The 19,956-nt window shown below is 40.5% G+C and overlaps 1 protein-coding gene across 1 annotated transcript in view; it reads left to right on the forward strand.

Moving 5' to 3' along the window:
* ZFP69B (ZFP69 zinc finger protein B) overlaps positions 1-19,956 on the forward strand; it is a 36,301-nt gene that overhangs the window by 7,865 nt on the left and 8,480 nt on the right. The window contains exons 5-9 of the mRNA XM_068537528.1: positions 2,079-3,243; positions 13,324-13,872; positions 13,937-14,064; positions 15,811-16,023; positions 17,387-17,472. Of these exons, the coding sequence (XP_068393629.1) occupies positions 2,079-3,243; positions 13,324-13,872; positions 13,937-14,064; positions 15,811-16,023; positions 17,387-17,472 (2,141 nt within the window). The remainder of the gene's footprint in view (positions 1-2,078; positions 3,244-13,323; positions 13,873-13,936; positions 14,065-15,810; positions 16,024-17,386; positions 17,473-19,956) is intronic.

Consider the following 19,956-nt stretch of genomic DNA (forward strand, 5'->3'; position numbering starts at 1 on the left):
CATCATCTAAGTTTGTCCAGCAGTAGAAGAAGAGCACAGAGGGGTTCATTTGGGTGGTTTTTACAGGCCAGACTAGAATGGCTAACATCACTTTTCACTCTCATTCACTTAATGGGGGAGACCTTTGTCACTTCACTCAATCAAATTCAAGGAAGGTTGAGAAATATAGTATAGTTGTGTGACCAAAGTAGGGAGAAGAGATTTCAGAATGGCCAACAGTCTCTGCCACAATCCCTGAGGAGCCTCTGTCTTTTACACTGCTGTTCTGTTTCTGCACAAACTCCCACAAATGCATTATGATGGTCTCAACTATCCCTTTGACATCTATATTCCCCATATTTTCATCTTTGTCATATATGTTCATATGAACTCTATTCTCACATATCCCTGGTGTTTGGGACATCTCTATATAGACATGCTGTTGTTACTTCAAGCCCAGCACATCCAAAAACAGAAGCTATCTTCTCTCCCAAACAAAGTTCTCATCCTGACTCCTCCTGTTCTTTTAGCCTCTGAGACTAGAAATCATGGTATCAGCAAGAATGTATCATGCTTTCTACTCTGTTTTTCCCTCATTCTCCATGGTTTCTTCTTTGATATTACCTGCTAGGTCCACTTCTACTCTTTATCTCTGTTGATACCTTGCTAAGCCAGGTTCCCATCATCCCATGCCAATTACTATAATTTCTAGTTGTATTTGTTGATGTCTTCCTTTTTTTTCTGAATCATTTTGAATGTTACTGCCAGATTTGACCACTTGAAATATCACATTTATCTTTTTTTTACCCTAAAAAGAAAAGTTAAATGCCTCCTTATTCCCTGTAGTAAGTAATCCAAACATCTCTACTTGCTTTTTGAGTCCACTCCAAAATTTATTCAGCTATTACCAAGTACTTTGTATGCGCTATTACTAAAATGAGGTTAGGCATTCTGGGGACTAAGATTTTGCCGTGAACAGGAAATATTGGTGCTTTAGAATGACAGGGTCCAGAATGGTTGGATAGGAATAGAGAGTAAAAATCCAGGAAACTCCCTCATCCAAAAATGCTGTGTCATGTATACTATGGATAAAATACATATTCTCTATCTTTTAAGATTTTACAGTGTAATTAATGTTTGGTCACAAATTAAGAAATCATTTTTCACCTCTTATATAGGCAGAAATTATGAAGATAGATAAAAATCCAGCGAGTTTGCAGGGAAGGGCACCCATATTCACTGATAGCCCACATACCCATAACCCAATACTTTCTTTTTAGTAAATCCTATGAAACATTGACAGGAGTGTACACAAACTTATATATAATGACAAAGTGAAAAATCAGAGACAACCTGAATATTTTTTAGTAAAGTCAAATATGTCTGTAAGTAGAATGTAATACAATTGTTAAAAGGAATGAGATAAATCTAAATGTACAGACATATAATTGAGTTTAAAAAAAACAAAACAGATGCAGAACTATATGTATTCCATGATCCCCTTTTTTGGGTAGAAATGTATATTTATGACCATATATACACAAGTGCACACATTCACATGCGTATATTATTGAGAAATGTCTGAACAGATGCATTCCAAAATCCTAAGAGATTAAAGGAAATGGAGATGAGATTGAGAGAGGCTATCCTTTTTCAGTGAATGCATTTCTATATTATTTGATGTTTTATTTTAACATGCACAGAGTATGAGATACTTAAATTTTTTTAAGTAAATAAAATTTTGTCATAGGAATATGAGCTCGAGATGATATCGTGTTAGAATTCTTATCTCCTTGTCTTATCTCTTGATATTTGCCCTTCCAGTGATGCTTTCTTCTTAGTCCATTTCCTCTTGCAATTCTCATGGATGAACTCCTCCCAATTTTTAAAGGCACCTTACATACTTTTAACAGCTTCTTTGTGTTGACCACTTTGTTACTTTCATATCAGCTCTCTAGGTGGCAGGATCCTATTTGAAGACAGTCCAACCCTCCTGTACCTAGTATATATTATTTTTTTCCCCTCCTGTTCTCACTGTGGCCTTTTATTTTTTAAAATTCAGTGAATATGAGTTATTTATATTTTTGGATTTCTTTCAGACTTGGAAGATGAAACAGAAACCAAGGAGTCAGTCTTAAAGAATGACATCTCGTGGGAAGAATTACACCATGACCTGATGATGGAAAGGTCCACAAGAGGAAGCACCTTGGTTTCCACATTGGGAAGGGTCTCCAAATGTCATAAGTTAGAAAACCACCAGGAGAACCAAGGAATGGGTACAGGGCAAATCCCCTTGATCCACAAGAAAACACTCACGCAGGAGAGTGGCCAAGAATCTAACAGATGTGTGAAAAGTATTAATGTGTGCTCAAAAGTTATTCCAGGACCAATAGATCCTCCAAGGAAAAGACACCATAAATATGACATATCTAGAAAGAAAAGTAGATGCAATTTAGGTTTGATTAATCATTCAAGGAATTATACAAGAATGAAAACCTTTGAATGTAATATTTGTGAGAAAATCTTCAAACAGCTCATTCATCTTACAGAACACATGAGAATTCATACTGGAGAGAAACCTTTCAGATGTAAAGAATGTGGAAAAGCCTTTAGCCAAAGTTCATCCCTTATTCCACATCAGAGAATCCATACTGGCGAGAAACCCTATGAGTGTAAAGAATGCGGGAAAACCTTCAGACATCCATCATCTCTTACTCAACATGTTAGAATTCATACTGGGGAGAAACCCTATGAATGTGGTGTATGTGAGAAAGCATTCAGCCAGAGCATTGGGCTGATCCAGCATCTGAGAACTCATGTCAGAGAGAAACCTTTTACATGCAAAGACTGTGGAAAAGCATTTTTCCAGATTAGACACCTCAGGCAACATGAGATTATTCATACTGGTGTGAAACCCTATATTTGTAATGTATGCAGTAAAACCTTCAGCCACAGCACATACCTAACTCAACACCAGAGAACTCATACTGGGGAAAGACCATATAAATGTAAGGAATGTGGGAAAGCCTTTAGCCAGAGAATACATCTTTCTATCCATCAAAGAGTCCATACTGGAGTGAAACCTTATGAATGCAGTCATTGTGGGAAAGCCTTCAGGCATGATTCGTCCTTTGCTAAACATCAGAGAATTCATACTGGAGAAAAACCATATGATTGTAATGAATGTGGAAAAGCCTTCAGCTGTAGTTCCTCACTTATTCGACATTGCAAAACACATTTAAGAAATTCCTTCAGCAATGATATGTGAAATATGTTCAACATCAGAGAATCCCCAAATCGGAGCAAAAGCCTCTAAATCTGTGGTTTTCTGACTTTTGGATTCCAAGAACCAATAATTTTTTTTAATGGTTTGACCCAATGTTACAACTATTAATTTTGCCATATTAAAAAAAAACTACCTATTATACGCATTGTTTCAGAAAAGAAAGGGCATTTTAATACTTAAAAGTACAGGAAGGATATATTCATAGAGAACAGCCCTTTACATTGAATTAAATTTGCTTTATGAAAATCTCCCAAATTTGTCTTTATTTTTCTCATTTCACTGTGGGCCAGTGAAATCATCACAACAGGCCAGTGATCTGTGATTGGCTTTGAGAGTCACTGTTTTAAATATCCCTTTAATGAATCAGAATAAAATATAATCTTTACTATAGCCCTTTATATGGCTAGAAGAGGTATAAATAGAAATGTCAGTTGTCTCATTTCTAGAAGAAATAATGTTAAAGGGAGTTTTCTAGACTTGATAGATAATCTGCTATACATGAGATACTTACATTTTATGGTTTTCTATAGAGAGGAATTGGCAAACTTTTTCTATAAAGGGCCAGATAGTAAATATGTTAGGTGTTGTAGGCCATATGGCCTCTGTCAGAACTACTCAACTCTACCATTTTAGTGCAAAAGCATCCAGAGACAATATATAAATCAGGGTATCTCAATCTTGGCACTGCTGATATTTGGGGGCCAGATACTTTGTTATGGGCAGCCATCCTGTGCATTGTAGGGTGTTTAGCAGCATCCCTGGCCACTGGATGCCAGTAGTCCCCTCATCCATTGTGACGACCAAAACTTTCCCCAGACATTGCTAGATGTCCCCTGGAGGGCAAGGTAGTTGCTAGTTGAGAACCACTGACAAATGAATGGGTGTAGCTGTGTTCCAATAAGCTTTATTTAAAAGACAAGTTTGAGTTGCATTTAGCCCGAGGGTTGTAGTTTGCCACTCCTGCTATAGAGTATGTAAAATGATTAATACTGACAATGGACTGTCATTTAACGTCCAATTTGTATGTTTGTTTATATCATCTGTGCCAAAAATCTTATTTCCTTACCAATTCCTTTGGTATTTTGTTGCAAAAAGTTTTTTTTTTTTTGTCACAATTGTAATGCTGTTGTGGAAGCCTAGGAATTATTTATGGAGATATTTATGCAGACTTTATTTCATAATGATACTTTTTTTGTTCATCCACAAGTGCTTTGAGATGTATCTCTAAAAGATAACCACCACTCTTTTAAGACTTAACTGCAATTCCATTATTACACGTAAGAAGATTAGGCCATAATTCCTTAATACATGTTGATGTTTTTTTGAAGATAGATATATTAAGATTGGTGGCTGCCATTTTAATTGTTTTTGACTTTCCATTTGCCAAATGTACAGTATTAGATTCAAAAATGTGCTTTCGGCTGAGTGGGAGGGTCTTTGAGATAGCCCCAGAAAAACACATCTAGAGGCCCACCAAAGAGGACCAGGGAGAAAGTGACCACGGGCCAAACTGAGGCAGGGAAGTTTGAGAGAAGAAGTGGAGGAGTTGATTCATAGTACTTCACTGTATTTATAAATACTGCATCCTTCCAAACATAATTGAAGATTGGTCAAGTTCAACTTCTTACTCTTAAATGTAAGAACAAACAATTCAACTGCCTGAGCATTGTGTGAACTATCAAAAGTAAAGCTGTTAATCCAGAATATATACCATTTTCTCTAGACATTTTCTATTAGTATATTTACTTTAAAAAAAAAAAAACTGGCTTCTAACTCTTAAGTCCTGTATGACTTTGATGGCAGAGGACAGAGTGAGGATGCTCACTGTTCCTTATATATGTTTGTCCATGTTTCTGTGGTCTTAGATTTCCCAAGAATTTGGGTTTCTCTGATTGCTTCTTTTAGTGAAAGGCATGACCATCACTTTTCTCTGCCTCAGTGAGTCCCTGCCTCAGTGATCTCATATAATGTCTTATAGCTTAAAATACTATCTCTGTTTAATTGCCAAATTCACCTCCCCAGCCCAGACCCTTCTTCTGAACTCCAACCTCTTCCTGACATTGAGCCTTTACACTAGTTGTTTCTTCAGACATCCTACCCTTCCCTTCTCATCTTTGCTCAATGTTGCCTTTTCACTGAAGCCTGTTCTGACCATGCTACTTAATACTGCAACCTGTCCCTTACCCACTAACTTCAATATTCCCAACCCCCCCCCTTAATTTGTTCTATTCTTTCTTTGTCCATATCACATATCACCTAACATACTAGATAATTTACATATTTACTATGCTTATTATTTACTATTGTCTCCCCTTACTAGTATGTAAGCTCCATGAGAGCAGGGATCTGTTTTGTTTGCCAGTGTATCATAAATGCCTAGAATAGTGCCTGGCACACAGTAGGGACTCAAGAAATATTTGTTGAATTGCTTTGATTTGAACTGAATTGAATTACGTATCTATGATGACAGTAGAGAAAGGCAGTTCCTATACCGTCTCATCTAGATTTTATAGGTGAGGAAAACTTTTCGTTTCCTTTTTTAATTTTTATTTATTTATTTTATTTTTGGCTGTGTTGGGTCTTCGTTTCTGTGCAAGGACTTTCTCTAGTTGCGGCAAGCGGGAGCCACTCTTCATCGCGGTGCGGGGGCCTTTCACTATCGCGGCCCCTCTTGTTGCGGAGCACAGGCTCCAGATGCGCAGGCTCAGTAGTTGTGGCTCACGGGCCCAGTTGCTCCGAGGCATGTGGGATCCTCCCACACCAGGGCTCGAACCCGTGTCCCCTGCACTGGCAGGCAGATTCTCAACCACTGCGCCACCAGGGAAGCCCCGTTTCCTTTTTTTTTTCTTTGCAAATGGATCAGAATTTATAAGCCTCTAAGAATGGTGAATCATAACTGACATACTTTTAAGATAGAAGAGTATTTTTAAGTTAATTTGTTTAAAATGCAGTTAAGTAGGGCTGATTAACTACATGACTTTATCTTTGTTTTGTAAAAGAGTTTACATTACCACCTTCCTTCATCCGAAAGGAGACTAGAGTTTATTCTCTGTGGAGAAGGACAAGTTGCTCTGGAATCAGAGACACCAGACACAGAAGAGACAGGGGTAAGAAACAGGGCTGAAATGGAGACTGAATGGTGGCATGCGCAGCCCCTCTCCCGGAGGAAGCCAGGCTCCACCCCTTCAACAGCCCCCCACCCCAGTTTAACTCATCCCTTCATATATAATGTATTTGTATGACTATTGTTAGTCTTGGTATCACTGAAAAGGTTATTTCCTATATTTTGAGTTTGTGTTTTTATATCTGATGCAATTGAGGATCTAAACGTTTCTGCTTTCCAAATTTCTAGTCAATTATCCAAATACCCCTCATTGTTTGTCATCCCCTTTCAACTGATTGTTTGTGCCAAGTACACTCTGTACATCTACAGAGATGACCTTATTTAAATGGCATCATTCCTATGAAATAGATACTATTATTTCCCCCCATTTTATAAATGAAGACACTGAAGATCTGAGGGGATAAATGATATGCCCAAGGTTGCACAGCTAAGCAGTTGAAATGCTGGATGGGTTAAACTGCTGGGACAGGAGCTGGGCTGTGTGTGACATTCACATGTCTTTTAATTTCTCTGATGAGACATTTTTATGAAAATATATGTAGTTGATTTCAAAACACAGGTAAGTTTCCTCTATTTACCTTTATTTTTCTAAAAGTTTCTTTTCAAAATATGTATGTTGAAGCCCTAACACCCAATGTGATTGTATTTGGTGAAGGGCTTTTGGAAGGTAATTAGGGTTAGATGAGGTCATGAGAGTGACCTTCATGATGGAATTAGTGCCCTTATAAGAAGAGACGCCAGAGAACAAACTCCCTTTCCCTCTCCCTCCGTTACTAATGGTCTGTTACTAACGGACCCTTAGTCTGTTCCGGTTGCTGTAAGAAAAATATCATAGACTGGGTGGCTTATAAATAGCACAAATTTATTGCTCACAATTTTGGAGGCTGAAAGTTCATGATCAGGATAGCAGCACGGTCAGGTTCTGGTGAAAGCCCTCTTCTGGGTTGCAGACTGCCGACTTCTCCCTGTGTTCTCACATGGTGGAAGGAGCTAGGGAGCCCACTGGGCTCTTTTTTTAAGGTCACTAATCTCATTCATGAGGGTTCCACCCCCCTGACCTAAGTGCCTCCCAATGCCCCACCTCTTAACTACTGTCAATTGGGTATTTTGGATTTCAACATATGAATTTGGAGGGGACACAAACATTCAGATCATTGCACACCCAAATTTATGTTTCTGACCCCAAACAGCACTTCAGACTCTTAATTCCAAGTGCATAATTGACTCTTGGATGTGTATTAGGCATCTCAAATTTAACAAGTCCGTTTCTGACACTGCTCTGTTTCCAGTATTTCCTGTCTCAGTAAATGGGAGCATCCAATTGCTCAATCAGAATCATCTTGACTCCTCAATCCCTCAGAAAATTCTGTCGGCTCTATCTTCAGAATATATCTTTTCTCATCACCTCCACTGCTACCACCTAATCCAGTTCACTATTTTCTTTCACAATGGATTATTGCACACTTGCATCCCCTATAGTTTATTCTCCAGATAGCACCCATATGATTTATGTTCTCACTATGATTTGCCTCAAGCAATACAGCATTCCTTGCTGGTCCATGCATATGCCCATCCCTTCTCCCACCTCGGGGCCTTTGCCTTCTCTAAGATGCTCTTTCTCCAGATACAAATGTGGCTCATTTCCTGACTTCTATCAGGTCTCTGGTCAAATAGCATCTCATCAGAGGGATTTTCCTGAATTACCCTGTATAAAATAGCTCCCCACTTATAGCTGTTCTCTTTTGGGTTGATTATATATTATCACTTCTTCCCCCCTCTTTACTAGTTCGAAGTTATATATTCTACTTCTGTTCTTTTAGTGGTTACCATGAATGTTACAACATGCTTTTTTTTTTTTTAATTTTTAAATTAAGTTTTATTGGCGCATAGTTGCTTTACAATGTTGTGTTAGCTTCTACTGCACAGCAAAATGAATCAGGCATTCATATACATATATCCCCTCCCTTTTGTATTTCCCTCCCATTTAGGACACCACAGTGCATTAAGTAGAGTTCCCTGTGCTATACAGTAGGTTCCCCTCAGTTGTCTATTTTATACATAGTGTCAATAGTGTATATGTGTCAATCCCAATCTCCCAATTCCCCCCCACCCCACCCCTTTCCCCCTTGGTATCCATACATTTGTTCTTTATGTCTGTGTCTCTATTTCTGCTTTGCAACATGCATTTTTTAGAAACTTTATTAAGTTATGATACTCATACAGAAAAGCGCGTATATAGAGATAAATATCTTAATGAGTTTTCAAAATTAAATGCATCTGTGTAACCAGCTCATAGGTTAAGAACAGAAATTATAGCCATCCAGAAGCGGTGCTCCCTTCCAGTCACTATCCTCTAAAAGGTAACTTCTAACACCATAGGTTAATTTCACCTGTTTTTGTACTTTATTTAAATAGAATTACATGTATTCTTTTGTATCTGGCTTCTTTTGCTCAATACTATATTTGTGAGATTCATCAATATTGTTGTGTGTAGTTCTAGTCTTTATTTTCATTGCTGTGTGTACTCTATTGTATGATATAGCAATATTTATTTGCTCAGTCCACTGCTGATGGGCATTGGGTGGTTTCCAGTTTGGGATTAATATAAAGAATGTTCTATGAACATTCTAGTATATGTCTTTTGGTAAATACATGTATCCATTTGGTTATATACCAAAGGATAGGATTGCTGGATCATAATGTTCAGCTTCAGTAAATACTACTACCAAATGCTTTTCTGAAATAGTTGTACCAAATTATACCCTCACCAGAAATACCTGAAATCTCTGGTCCTTAATTTTAATCTGGGTTAATTTATCAGTTTTGTCCTTTATGTCTAGCACTTTTTATTCCATGTAATAAATCTATGCCCATTTCAAGGTTGTAAAAATACTCTCCTACTTTCTTCTAAAAAATTTTGTTTTATCTATCACATTTAGATTTGCAATCCATCAGGACTGATTTTTGTTTATGTTGTAAAGTAGAGGTTAATATAAAGGTCCAACTGACCCATCACCAACTTATTTAAAAGACCTTCTTTTCCTCCACCCTTGTCCTAAATCAGGTGATGGTCTATATGTAGGTCTGAATATTGGACTCTTGTTCCATTGTCAGTTTATCTATTCTTGCACCAATACCTACCTCATTGTCTTAATTACTGATACTATAACTTTATAATAGGTTTTCATATTCAGTAATATAAGACTACTGGCTAACAATATACATTTTCTACTTATCAGAATGTAATGTTAATGAATACCTCTACTCTCCTCTACAATAGTCCTTAGAGCACTTTAACTATGACACTTTAACTTAGAATACTTTAACTCAATTCACCCTCTTCCCAACCTCTATGCCGTTGTTTTTGGATATTAAATCTTTTTTTTTAACATTTTATTGGAGTATAATTGCTTTGCAATGGTGTGTTAGTTTCTGCTTTATAACAAAGTGAATCAGCTATACATATACATATATCCCTGCATCTCCAAATCTATTTTTTTTAACCTCACAAATTATTAAGATTTTTACTCTACATCATTAATGCTCATTTATAGTCACATATTTTTTTTCTTTGTTCTTTGTTCCTTTTTGCACTTTTGTCCTTTTGTCTGGAATCATTTTCTTTCTGCCTAAAGTTCAGCCTTGAAAATTTTCTTTAATGTAGTCTGTTGGTGGCAAACTCTCTCATTTTTTTTTGTCTGAAAATATCTTTATTTCTCCTTTACTCTTGAAAGATTTTTTTAAAATTCTGCATTGAATTCTGTGTTGTCAATTATTTCCTCACAACACATTGAAGATTTCATTCCACTGTCTTCTGGCTTCCATTATCGCTGATGATAAGTTAGCTGTCACAATGCTGCTTGTGCTAGTTATCAAAATTTTCCACTGTATTAATTACGAATTTCTGCACAATAAGTCCAAAACTTAATGGCTTAAAAAAATAAACATTTTTTAATCTCATATTTTTTAATGAGTCAGTAATTCAGAGGCTGCTTAGTTGGGAGGTTCTGGCTCAGAATTCAGTCAATATGAAGTTGCAGTAAGATGTCAGCTGAGATTGGAGTCATCCAAAGGCTTGGTTGGGACTAAAGGATACACTTCCAAGATGGCTAACTCAAATGGCTGGCAAGTTCCTCAGAGCAAGCAATCAAAGAGTGTGCAAAGCAGAAGTGGCAATCTTTTGTGACTTAACTTCTGAAATCACATACTGTCACTGCCACCACATTCCTGTCTTTTTTTTTTTTTTTTTGCCACTCTGCATGGCATGTGGGATCTTAGTTCCAAGACCAGGGATCTAACCCACGCCCCCTGCAGTGGAAGCATGGAGTCTTAATCACTGGACTGGACTGCCAGGGAATCCCACATTTTATTCTTTAGAAGTCAGTCTGACTCACATTCAAGGAGAGGGAGGAAGGAATGGGCATATTTTAAAACTACCACAGTCACTTTTAAGATTTTCTCTTTGTCTTCAGTTTTTTTCAGTTTCACTATGATGTGTCTAGGTGTGGATTTCTTTTTGTTTAACTCATTAGAGAGTTATTTGGCTTCCTAAATCTGTGATCTGTTTGCTTTCACAGGTATTGAAAAATATTTAGCCATTATCTCTTCAAATACTGTCTCTGTCTCTCCTCTTAAACTTATGCTAGATCTTTTCACTGTAACAGCTATGTCTCTTATTCTCTCTTCTATATATTTCATCCTTTTGTTTCTTAATGCTTCATTCTAGATAATCTCTTCTGACCTACCTTCCATTTCATTTATTCTCTATTCATCTATCTGCCATTATATGCATTCAATGAATTCTTAATTTTGTTACTGTATTTCTTTGTCATAGAGTTTCTATTTAGTTTTTTAAAAATATATGTTGTATCACTTTTTATAGTTTCCAGGTATCTGCCAAAACTGAGTTATCTTTTATTTCTTTAAACAAAGAAAACATAAATTGTTTTATACTTTGCGTCTGGTAATTCCAAAAGCAGTTGTCTTTGTAGATCTATTTCTGTTGTTTGTGATTCTGCTGAAACACTCACTAGGAGTCTAGTTTCCCTGTGTACCTGCCTATCTTTAACTCTGTACTCACCATTTCTACGAAAACTTACATGTAGGAACAATCTAAGGCCTATAATTATAATGCTTTCCTCCAGAGAGGATTTGTATTTGTTTTTGCCAGGCATCTGATAGCATCTCAGTCAGAGACCACCTTAAACCAAAATCAAGACTTGGACAGGCAATTTGACCCTAGCCTGTAAATTCCCCTGAAGCTGTTCCACTTCCAATTCATTCTTCTCCTGAGTGTATAGCCCTTTGGGGTCCCAGTTATTATACAGAGGGTCTTCTATTTCACTCCCCACACACTGTATTTTATTTATTTTTTCTTCTTTGAAGTGAAAAATTATAATTTTCCAGTTAGGCAAATACCCTCAGCAAAGGCATCTTCCAAGTCATATCATGTCCCTGGATCCTGGCTTTCCAGCTTTTGGTCTGGCAATTCCCTAATATCATGCCATCTCTTAGACAGCTTGCTATGGGCTGAATAGCATCCCCCTAAAATTCAGATGTTGGAATCCTAACCCCCAGTACTTCAGAATGTGACTGTATTTAATCACATATTCAAGTGATTAAGCTTGGTCACTTTAAAGAGGTGATTAATTTAGAATGAGGCATTGGGGTATACTCTAATCCAATCCAATCTTCATATAAGGAGATTTTAAGAAGTGTCCTTATAAGAAAAAGAAGAAAATTTGACACATAGAGAGACACTAGGGGCATGAAAGCACACAGAGGAAAGACCATGTGAGGTCACAGGGAGAAGGGAGCCATTTGTAAGCCAAGGAGAATGGCCTCAGGAGAAACCAATCCTGCTGAGACCTGGATCCTGGGCTTTTAGCCTCCAAAACTGTGAGAAAATAAATTTCTGTTATTTAAGCCACCTAGTCTGTGGTATTTTGTTGCAGCAGCCCTAGCAAATTAATACATTCCTTTTAAGAACTTCACATACTCTGCATGTATTCCAGAGTTTTTAAAATTTGATTGTTGTTTCCTGAGGTGGGTTGATATAAAGATGCTAGCCCACTGTTACCAGAAAGAGGAACTCCAGTCATCGCCTATCCCTCTCTCCACACACTGCCTCCTTTCTCTTCATAACCCTTACCATCACTTGGGGGATTATCTCTTTATTTTTCTATTTATCGTGGACTGAAGAAAAGTGCACAACCTAAAAGTTGCATGTTAAGTTTTATTTGGGGAACTTGCTGAGGACTATAGCCTGGGAGACAGCCTCTCAGATAGCTCTGAGGAACTGCTTTGAAGAGGTAAGGGAGGAGCCAGGATACACAGGATTTTTTGCTGAAGAAAGACGTGTAGTCAAACTTAAAAGATTACTGTTAATCTACGGACATCTCAAAAAAACTTAATGATTTTAGTGCTTTTCTACGTATGGGAAGATGCAAGAGTCTGGGCTCATTGAAATTATTCCTTAGATACGCATCTTAACTATCTAGGGCCAGTATCCAGAGTGCAGAGTGTTTCCTGTTTGTCTCCATCCTGAATTCCCCTCTCAGTGAGGGCTGCAGTGGCTGATGGCTTGATGTCAGGCAATTTGTTGTTTACTGGAATGGCAGGCAATATTCCCTTTCTACATTATTATTATCTATTTAATTTTGCCAGAATTAAGATCCAAGAAAGCAGGGACTGCTTTTTGATAACTGGTATCTCCCCAGAGTCTGTAACAATGTGTGGCAGATCTAGGCACTCAGAAGATAGTTGAATAAATGAATGAATGAACGACAGAGAAAGGGCTTCCCCACCAGAAGAGCTGGGCGGGCCACCTAGTCTCTTGGGACCACAGTCAGGAAACGCAGGCGGTCCGCCTGGGTGGCCGCTGACCAGGTTCTGGCAGCCCTGGGGGCACGCGTGCTGTGGGGGAATCCGGCAGAGTCCGGGTTCCGGGTTTTCGGGAGCACCTGCCTCCCTGGAGAGGGCGGGGCCCTCGCGGCTCCCCGTGGGCGGAGCGGGCGGCCAGGCGTGCTGAGCCGCCGGAAGAAGGGCGGGCGCCGGGGTCTGTGGCTGCACCGCAGCATCGGGGGCCGCACCCGGAACCCGCCAGGGCCCGGGCGAGAGCGACCCGGGGCACGGGCAAAGGCGACGGCGCGCCGGGAGGGTGGAGGCGCCGGGACACCCGGGCTGCGGCCCAGGAGGCTGGGCGCCGGTGGGCCTGGCTGCTGCCGCCGGGCCGGCATCAAAGCAGCGGCCGGCGAGCTGTAGCCTCGCCCGCGTCTGCGGAAAGCCGGTTCTGGGCACCCCTCGCATTGCGGCCCCCAAAGCCCCGCTCCCGGGGGTGCGGCCGGGAAAGGATACCTTGGAGGGGCGGTGGGTTCACCTGGTACCGCAGCACCCGCCCTAGGCCGCCTCGCGGGAATTTGGAAAAGATTCCCCGGTCCTGTCCGAAGGCCGATAGTCCTCTGAGCTTCCGAAGGAAGCCTGCGTGAACGTTGGGCGTTTTTAAAAGAATCATTGTGTTGGGTGGGGATGTGGTCTGTCTATAAAAGGCCGGGAAAGAACAAAATCTGTTACCCACGGCCCTTCTCTAAAGAGACACCCTCTGGAGCTGAAAGCCTCAAGAACGGGCTCTCTCACGCCCCCATCTCTCGTCCTGCCAGCGTCCAAGGCCGGTCTGGTGAGTAGGAAGCTAAGCTGCCTGTGTCTGCAAGTCTCTAAGTCCGAGGGAGGCACTTCTGGGAGCAGTGAGAAGGGGGGCATCTCGAAATGAAGCTTCTCCGTTTTTAACCATTTCATAAGATTCGAAAGTTTCCTCACTTTGGTAACAAGCCATTTTACTTTTTATTTATTCAGGGTTAGGATATTTTCCTACATGCTCCTATCCATAGGAGGCAGCTCCTTTCTCTGCATCAGTCACAGCTGAAAACAAGAAGAAGCCAAACACCCTGCCCCACAAACTCCAAAAAGTTAGGCCGGCTCCCTTTCCAGGGAGCTAGGACTAGGACTGTTCTTGGGGCCAGGATACACTGGACCTGGTCGCTGTGGAGGCACATGTTCAGATGCCAGGGGGTTCGATGAGATGATGAATCTGGGCTGTTTCCAAATTTTCCTGCTACAAACAGTTATGCAATAGTCCTCATTATATTCAAAGTACTATATTTCCTCCATTTGAAGACATACCCCTCTCCCCCAGTTGAACGTTTCTGAAAGCAGGATGTATCTTAACCCAGAGGTTAAAAGGACTTGCCAGCTGCTGGGCATCCACGTGGGTGGTGCTGTGTCTGTCACTACTTGCCCGTGTGAAAACACAGCCATGTGATTATTCCATCAGTTGAGATACTTGAACTTTAAATTCAGATCTGTAATTGTTTTTAAAAAATAATTTTAAAAGGTAATGCTATGATTGCAACATTAAAGCAAAAGGTTTTTTTTTTTTTTAATTATTAGCACCTTTAATTATTATTTATTTTATTTTATTTTATTTTGGCTGTGTTGGGTCTTCGTTTCTGTGCGAGGGCTTCCTCCAGTTGCGGCAAGCGGGGGCCACTCTTCATCGCGGTGCGCGGGCCTCTCACTATCGTGGCCTCTCTTGTTGCGGAGCACAGGCTCCAGACGCGCAGGCTCAGTAGTTGTGGCTCACGGGGCTAGTTGCTCCGCGACGTGTGGGATCTTCCCAGACCAGGGCTCGAACCCGTGTCCCCTGCATTAGCAGGCAGATGCTCAACCACTGCACCACCAGGGAAGCCCAAAGCAAAAGGTTTTTAATAATGTCTATGAAGGTACTGTATTCCCAGTATTGTTACAGCCCTATGAAGTACATTTATTATCTGCATTTTCTAGATGATGAGACTGAAGCTCAGAGAATTGAAGTGTCTTAGAGCTTTGAAGTGCAAGTGTCAGGATTCTAACCCAGGCTGTCTGGTTTCTAAGCTGGCCCTCTTAACTCCCAAGTCTGTATCCAGGCAGAAGGTGCATGCAGCTTACAAGGAAGGATGTCAGGGCAGGGACTGTGTATGTTTGTGTATCCTTGGTGTTTGTGTGTCATTGGCTGTTGATGAAAGTGTGTATAGAACTGGAAATGAAAGCCACATCCAAAGCACCAGTTATACTTATTTCCACATTGATGCCACACCTTTGTTTTTGGATCTTTTGCAGTTTTAAATATATTTCTGCAAGTTCTGGAGTTCTAGCTGTATGATCAGTTTTCTGGATCCCTCCTCTCCTGCCTTTTGCTCCTCTAGAAGAATATGAAGAGGCATGTACTCAGACCTACTCAACCGGCCACCTCCCAAGCAGGCAGTACTTAATTTCAGAAAGGGGTCACTTTTTCAGACCTGTTCAAGCCACATTAGCCTCTAGGAGCCCCTAGGTTCTGGTGCCTCAGGGACACGCCAAAGTCCTGAGGGCAGGAGATTGTGATCAGAGGAGGACCATACAACTGTGAGGCGTCTCAGCAGAGGCTCTGGCAGTGTCCTCCCCAGAAGTGGACAAGGCCAGTCGGGTGGCATCATCATGCTACAGCAGCTCCTGATTACCCTGCCCACTGAGGCCGGCACCTGGGTGAAGTTGCACCATCCACAGAAGGCCAAGGAAGGGGCGCCCCTGTGGGAGGACGTGACCAAGATGTTTGAAGAAGGTGAGAGAGGCTGATGGAGGGAGGGGATGGAAGCAGAGGAAGGGGTCTCAGTCTGCTTGCAGGAAGATAGGTACACACGTCATTGAGGTGTCTCTAGGGGAGAAAATTGGAGGAAGGGAGGTCCTTGGGGCTCATGCTTATGGCTTTGGGGAAGGGGATAGCTGTGAGAGAAACTGTTGGGCTCTGAGCACTGGATCCTTGCGACACGTGTGCCATGCCGCTCCCATCTCGTGTCCTCGAATAAACACAGGACAGGAAGACAGAATTCAGGGTGTTCCCCACCAGCGGCTCCCAAGTGTGTAAGTGTGACTCACAGACGTTGGGGTCAAAGGTTTCTACTTTCTTAAGCCCTCCAGTGGTTTTCCTTCACAAGTTTCGGTCATTTTAACCCCAAACCAATATTTTTTTCTTTCTTTTCATCTCCTGCCAGGAAGAAGGAATGACATGCTTAGTAACTCTCTTTTTACCTTGAAATATATGAGTTCAGTGGGAAACATAACCAAGATTACGCAGTATTTGGTGGTTGGGTCAGAATAGATGGGTGGACAGAGGAATTTGTATGTCTCGTGTGGTCTCTTAGTTCGTACCTATAACACTTCAAATCCAGCTTGTATTTGTTATATGCTAGCTCTGTCAGGCAGGGGACTTTGCTAAGCATCTTGATGGATGGAAAAATGAATAATGATCTCTAATGCTAATTATTAGTTGATGGAGATAGACACATACTCAGATCAAACGAATAGAAAGTAGCCTAAATACATTCTGTGGTAAAATTCTTTTGGAAGACAAGAGACAGGAAACATTCTTCTGATTGTACTTGTCAGAGAAAATTTCACGAAGCAGATAGCATTGAATTGGGCCTTAAAAGATGTCTAAGTTTTTTTTACGGAAGAATGGAGGAAAAGATGCAAAAGTGGGTACCTTGAAGAGTGGTTCAGAGAATGGAGACTGTTCTAGTCTAACTAAGGGTTAAGAATGTAGTCACTGTATGGGTCCCACAGATAAAGGATGGTGGTTAGAGGAAACTAATGCGGGGGAAATGTGCTTCAGGCAGATTATAGAGTGCCTTGAAGTCCATGGGAGGTGTTTGTATTTTTCTTTCTTGTCGGGAACCTTTGAACAAAGGAGTGGCCTGGTAGGTCTGTGCTTTTGGACCAGCACTGGCCATTGGGAAACGTTAATGCCCAAAGCAATGCCCTGCAGATCCTCCTCATTAAGGAGGCTCCAGTCTGCTCTTGAGTTGCTCTGAATGTCCCTCTGTGAATGTTTTGAGAGGGGGGCCATATTCAGCAGATCTACAGGCAGTTTTTCTATTTGGGGGATTTGGGGAGATGCAAACTTTCTGGCTCTTTTCCTTCCTCAGCTCTGCTATCTCAGGATGCTGATGAGACCCAAGGAGAAAGTTTAAAGGATGAAGTGACTCCTGGGGCCCTGACAAGAGACTCCCAGGTGGGTTGAAGTTTCCTGTCACTTTCTTGACATGCTTTTTGGTTTTTAAGATTATAACTTGCCCTTTTCTGGGAAGTTGGGGTATATTGAGGCTAACGAATTTCACCCAGGGAACTCAGTGCAAGTTAGTCTTTTACAGAAAACTGGGCTGCAGTGGCAGCAGTTTCCTTACTCATAGAAAATGCTTGTTTCTAACCAACATCTAGATCTAATGTTGTGTGAATTTTTGTAGAGAAAGCAAAATGAGTGATATAATTCTAGCCCCTAAAAACTTGGGACCTAAGATAAACCTCAATTTTGAAAAAATAATGAATTTATTTATTTATTTATTTTTGGCTGCATTGGGTCTTTGTTGCTGCGTGTGGGCTTTCTCTAGTTGGGGCGAGCGGGGGCTACTCTTCGTTGCAGTGTGCGGGCTTCTCATTGCGGTGGCTTCTCTTGTTGCGGAGCACGGGCTTTAGGCGCGTGGGATTCGTGGGCTCTAGAGCGCAGGCTCAGTAGTTGTGGTGCATGGGCTTAGTTGCTCCGCGGCATGTGGGATCTTCCCGGACCAGGGATGGAACCCATGTTCCCTGCATTGGCAGGCGGATTCTTAACCACTGCGCCACCAGGGAAGTCCGATAAACCTCAATTTTTATGAGTATTTCATACTCAAAAACAAACTTAATGAGAATAAAGTTTTGACGTTTTTAGTGAGGTACATCTATCACTTCATGAGGTGGCCCTTAGAATAGTGTCTGGAGCAGAGGTCAAACTGCAGCCAAAGACGTGAGTAGAGAAGAAATGGTCAGGCCACAGAGCATACACATTAGACAGGCTGCACGGTTACAACAGGGTGTGGAAACGGTGTCCTTACCACCTGGTAGAAGGATAGGTGAAACAGAAGGAAAACTGTAGAATAAACAAGAAAGGAAGACTGTTAAAGAGGAGATGTTATTCGAGGACAGAAGAGTTTTAGGTGAGAACTTGGGTTCTGAAATTAGATGGTACAGGATTTGAACTCATCTCCTGTATTTACTTGCTCGGTGATTTTTTTAGCTGTTTACAATCCCAGTTTCCTCTGTTAATTCAGATGCTAACACCTTTTAGGATTGAAATGTATTCCAGGGTTATTTCTGGTAATATGGAAGAAGTAATAATATTCTAATTATTTGAAGAGGTATCTTATATCTACATCCCACTTATCTGGAATTCTTACCACCTGACATTTGTCAAAAACTGGTGGGATTCTTAGCACTGGGATAAGATTAAATTTCTTAAAATTGAGTTGTAATTTACATATAGGAAAATACACTTAAGAGAGTACATAGTTCTATTTTGACGTATGTATGTACCATGTAACCAAATCAAGATATAGGGCATTTCCACCATCTCAGAATGTTCCCTTGTGCCCCTTTCCAATTAAAATTCTGTTTTACCCCCAGTAGAGAGTACATGGGATCTCTGCATTATTTCTTACAACTGCATGTAAATCTACAATTAAAATTATATAATAAATCTGTAATCTCAAAATAAAAAGTTTACTTTAAAAAGGAATCTAAAAAAAAAAAAAGAATTTATATGCTGCAATGGTTAGGTATAGTGCTCTACAAATGTCAGTTAGGTTAAGTTGGTTGATAGGTTGTTCAAATCTATATCCTTGATGAATTTTTGTCTACTTGTTCCATCATTTACTGAGAGGAGTGTTAAAATCTCTAATTATTATGGTTTCATCTATATCTCCCTTTAGTTCTGTCAACTCTGCTTTATTTATTTTGAATTCTGTTATCAGGTGCATAAACACATAGGATTGTTGTCTTCTTGATGGACTGACCATTTATCATTACGAAATGTCTCTTCTTTATGCCTCATAATATTCTTTTTCCTAAGCCCACTTTGTCTGATTTAACATAGCTCCTCCAGTGTTTTTAGTTATTGTTGGTATAGGATAGCTTTTTCTCATTCTTTTACTTTCTTTTTTAAAATTTATTTATTTATTTATTTTTGGCTGCGTTGGGTCTTCGTTGCTGCGCCCGGGCTTTCTCTAGTTGTGGCAAGTGGGGGCTACTCTTCATTGCGGTGCGTGGGCTTCTCATTGTGGTGGCTTCTCTTGTTGTGGAGCATGGGCTCTGGGGTGCGCAGGCTTCAGTAGTTGTGGCATGCAGGCTCAGTAGTTGTGGTTTGTGGGCTCTAGAGTGCAGGCTCAGTAGTTGTGGCGCACGGGCTTAGTTGCTGCGCGGCATGTGAGATCTTCCCAGAACAGGGATCAAACCTGTGTCCCCTGCATTGGCAGGCAGATTCTTAACCACTGCGCCACCAGGGAAGTCCCTCATTCTTTTACTTTTAACTTATTTGTGCCTTTATATTTAAAGTGTGACCTTCTTAAATATAGCTGGGTTGTGCTTGCTTAGTACATTTACAGTTACATAATCATTGATGTGGTGGGATTTAAGTGTATATTCTTGTTCTTTGTTTGCTGTTTGTCAAATCTATTCTTTTGTTTCT

This window comes from Eschrichtius robustus, chromosome 3 (genome assembly GCF_028021215.1).
Source record: "Eschrichtius robustus isolate mEscRob2 chromosome 3, mEscRob2.pri, whole genome shotgun sequence".
Lineage (NCBI taxonomy): Eukaryota > Metazoa > Chordata > Mammalia > Artiodactyla > Eschrichtiidae > Eschrichtius > Eschrichtius robustus.